At 45.8% G+C, this 3006-nt stretch overlaps 1 protein-coding gene across 1 annotated transcript; it reads right to left on the bottom strand.

Moving 5' to 3' along the window:
• Nucleotides 1–1028: 1028 nt before the first annotated feature.
• Nucleotides 1029–2760, bottom strand: LOC117014058 (C-C motif chemokine 4-like). Its single transcript, XM_033091796.1, has 3 exons — nt 2560–2760; nt 1960–2074; nt 1029–1402 (listed from the first exon to the last, which is right to left on the bottom strand). The coding sequence occupies exons 1-3, from the start codon at nt 2633–2635 to the stop codon at nt 1315–1317; spliced, it is 279 nt and encodes a 92-aa protein (XP_032947687.1). The 5' UTR covers nt 2636–2760; the 3' UTR covers nt 1029–1314.
• Between the last annotated feature and the right edge of the window lie 246 nt (nt 2761–3006).

Genomic DNA, 3006 nt, shown 5'->3' with positions numbered 1-3006 from the left:
CATTCAACACATGCCTAGGAAGCACCTACTCTGCCTACAAGTACATTGTTTTCCAGTTCAAGTAAAAACACGTATGACAAAGGGCTATTGCCTGATTTTAGGACTGATATGGCAAGTATTACATATATAATTACTGAGATAAAATTTGATATTCAATTAACCACCTTCATTGAAGAGAAAAAAACTATAAGACACAGAGACTGTAGCAGACAATTCATCATGGGATAATCCCTGGGTGCTAGGATTTGGCAGAAGAATTATTAGGGAGACGTGGCTTTAGGATACTCCCACAACACTCCAGAACCACTTCTGACATTTGTTCTTCTGTCTTCATGATAACGCCTCATGTTGCTTTGGGCTTTAGAGAGCTGATCCACCTCTAATGTAATCTGCATGATGACACGGGGAAGATAGACACTATGTCTCTTTTAAGTGAAAAGCTAAGGCTCAGAGAGGAAGAGAAAATCTTCCAGATGTCAGGCCCTGTGATGGCTGCTTCACACATCACCTTAGAACAGCCCTTCAAAGTGGATGATATTAACGCCACTTTACTGGTGTGAAAACTGAAGTCCAATGAGGCAAGATGCCTTTCCTAATGATACGCTGATAATAAGAGAGGGAGGCCCACTTTTCTGACTCTGAACTATCTCACCTTCCCTCTCCATTGTGCTGTTGCTGCTTATAACATTTCCCTGCAAGATGTTGAAATGATACCCTTAGCATCACAGCTATCCTTTGGGATCACCCTTTCATGGTGCTCTCCAAGCAGACCTCCAAGCCTCAGCAAGTCACATCAGCCCTGTGCCTGTGTTTCCTCATCTGTAAAACTGGGGTAAGATTCCCTACTTAATAAGGGTGTTAAAGTACTTGTTGAAAGTATTAAGTAAGGTTCTGTCTTTAGAGCATTTAGCCCATCTGAAGTACTCAGGAAGTTCTCATTCTTATTGTTTGGAAACTGTAGTTTGTCTCTATTCATAACACAAGGCAATTCTCTTCACTCCAAATCATATAAAACACAAAAAACTGTCCACATTTTTTTTCAGTTTTATTATGAAAACACATGGAATCAACTGCATTATCCACGTGCTCACAATAGCAGAGAAAGAGAGATGGGGGACATGCGACCTTTAGGGAAAAAAAGAATCTAATGTTGGAAATAACACCGAATACAATAAGACAGCATATAGTAAAGATTAAGGGAAGGATCAGGGACTATGGAGAGGAGTTGAAACATACAGAGGGTGCGTCTCACTGAGAAGCTTCGGGCTCAGGTGACCATCCCTGGAGATTTCCTGCCCCTGTGCTTGGATTGGCTCAGTTCAGATCCAGGTCTTCCATGTACTGCTGGACCCAGGGTTCGCTGGGGTTGGCACAGATTTGTTTTCCCTGTTTGGTCTGGAATCTGTGGAACAGGAGTGATTAGATCCCATGGGACCTTCCCTGTGGTAGCTACTTCCCTCTGCTTGACCACAGTTCAAGTTGAACCCTCTAATGGGTAAGAACACCCTTCCTGGGGTGGTACTGGAACCAGACTCCTTGTACCTTTCACCCTGGATTCAGCTCTGGTTGCCCACACAAGGAATCAATGAATTTTACAATCAATATGCCTACCTCTCCCCGTGATACCCTACCGCCCCTAGCAATAACGTTTTCACATGCTTTTCTAAGCATAGTTTAAGAACTCAGCCCATATTTCCTGTCATCTCTTTCACTTCTCCTGGTTTCCTAGACTGTGGCTAACTTCCTCCGCAGAAACCCTTCATCTTCTCCCTTGGCTCCCCCACACCCCAGCCCCTTCCAGGACTCAACAGGCGACTTCATTGCCTCACTGCTTTCTGGGAGGCTTCAGCCCTGAGACCTGCCTCTCTACTGTTTGATTCTCCTCCTGCCCCAAAGAGACCCCTAATCTCATCCTGCCCTCGCCCTTCCTCCCAGAGGAGCCCAGAAGTTGATACTTACACCACAGCTGGCTGGGAGCAGAGGTTGCTGGTCTCATAGTAATCCGTCACAATTTTGCGAGGAAGTTTTCGCAGGGTGTAAGCGAAGCAGCATGCAGTGGGAGGGTCTGGGTCCTCTGGAAAGAAAGGCCGTGTGAGATCGAAGCTTTGCAAGGAACTGCTCGTTTTGGCTTCTAGTTGTGGATATTCCGTGGGCATCTCTGTGGAGCTACCAGATCCCCAACTACAGTCCCTAATATCTAATCCCACCCACCCGGAGTAGGAATCTGATTCTGAATACAAGATGCTGAAAGAAGACAATAGAGCTGGATTGGGTCTCAGAGCACATGCCTAACTCCATTCATTTTATAAGTGGGGAAACTAAGGCACAGAGTAAGACAGGGACTTGCTTAAACAAGTCTACTGTTTGCGATTTCTTAAGAACACAGGGAATTGAATATTACTGATTGTTTAGTAGACTCTGCGTTAAACAGCAGCTACTTAATCTTCCCAGGTCCCTTTTCTCCCATCCCCAGAAGCCACTGGTGGACCTTCTCAAATAGAAAAGTTGGAGCTGCCTACACCACGGCTCTAGAAGTAGTAGCTGAAAGAACAAACTTACTTGGTGCTGAGAGCACTGGAGAGCAGAAGGCAGCCACTAGCACAAGGAGAGAGAGGACAGTCACGCAGAGCTTCATGGTCTCGGCAGAGGAGAAGCTTTCCCGGAGCTGAGACTTCAGAACCAAAGAGCTTCAGAACCCGACTGTGTTCTGTGCTGACACTGAGATGTGATCCCTTCTTTATAGGAACTCTGAGGACTGGGACAGAGGTGGGGGCACAGGAGAGCAAGTGGAATTTCCAGGATAGAAATGACGTCCTGGTACAAATAAGAGAAGTGAAGCTAGCTGAGCTAGGAGCTCTGCACAACTTCTCTTCCCCAGAACAATGTCAGCATGATAGTAAGAGAAGGGAAGTAGAGGGGAGAAGTGGGTTGAGCCCTAGAAGGAATGGTACACCTGATGCAGTGACTGAGACTGAGGAGAGAATTGTAAACCCCACAGGAAAGATA

This window comes from Rhinolophus ferrumequinum, chromosome 21 (genome assembly GCF_004115265.2).
Source record: "Rhinolophus ferrumequinum isolate MPI-CBG mRhiFer1 chromosome 21, mRhiFer1_v1.p, whole genome shotgun sequence".
Taxonomy (NCBI): domain Eukaryota; kingdom Metazoa; phylum Chordata; class Mammalia; order Chiroptera; family Rhinolophidae; genus Rhinolophus; species Rhinolophus ferrumequinum.
Note: the sequence above shows the minus strand (reverse complement) of the source record. Positions and strands in the feature narration are given on the sequence as shown.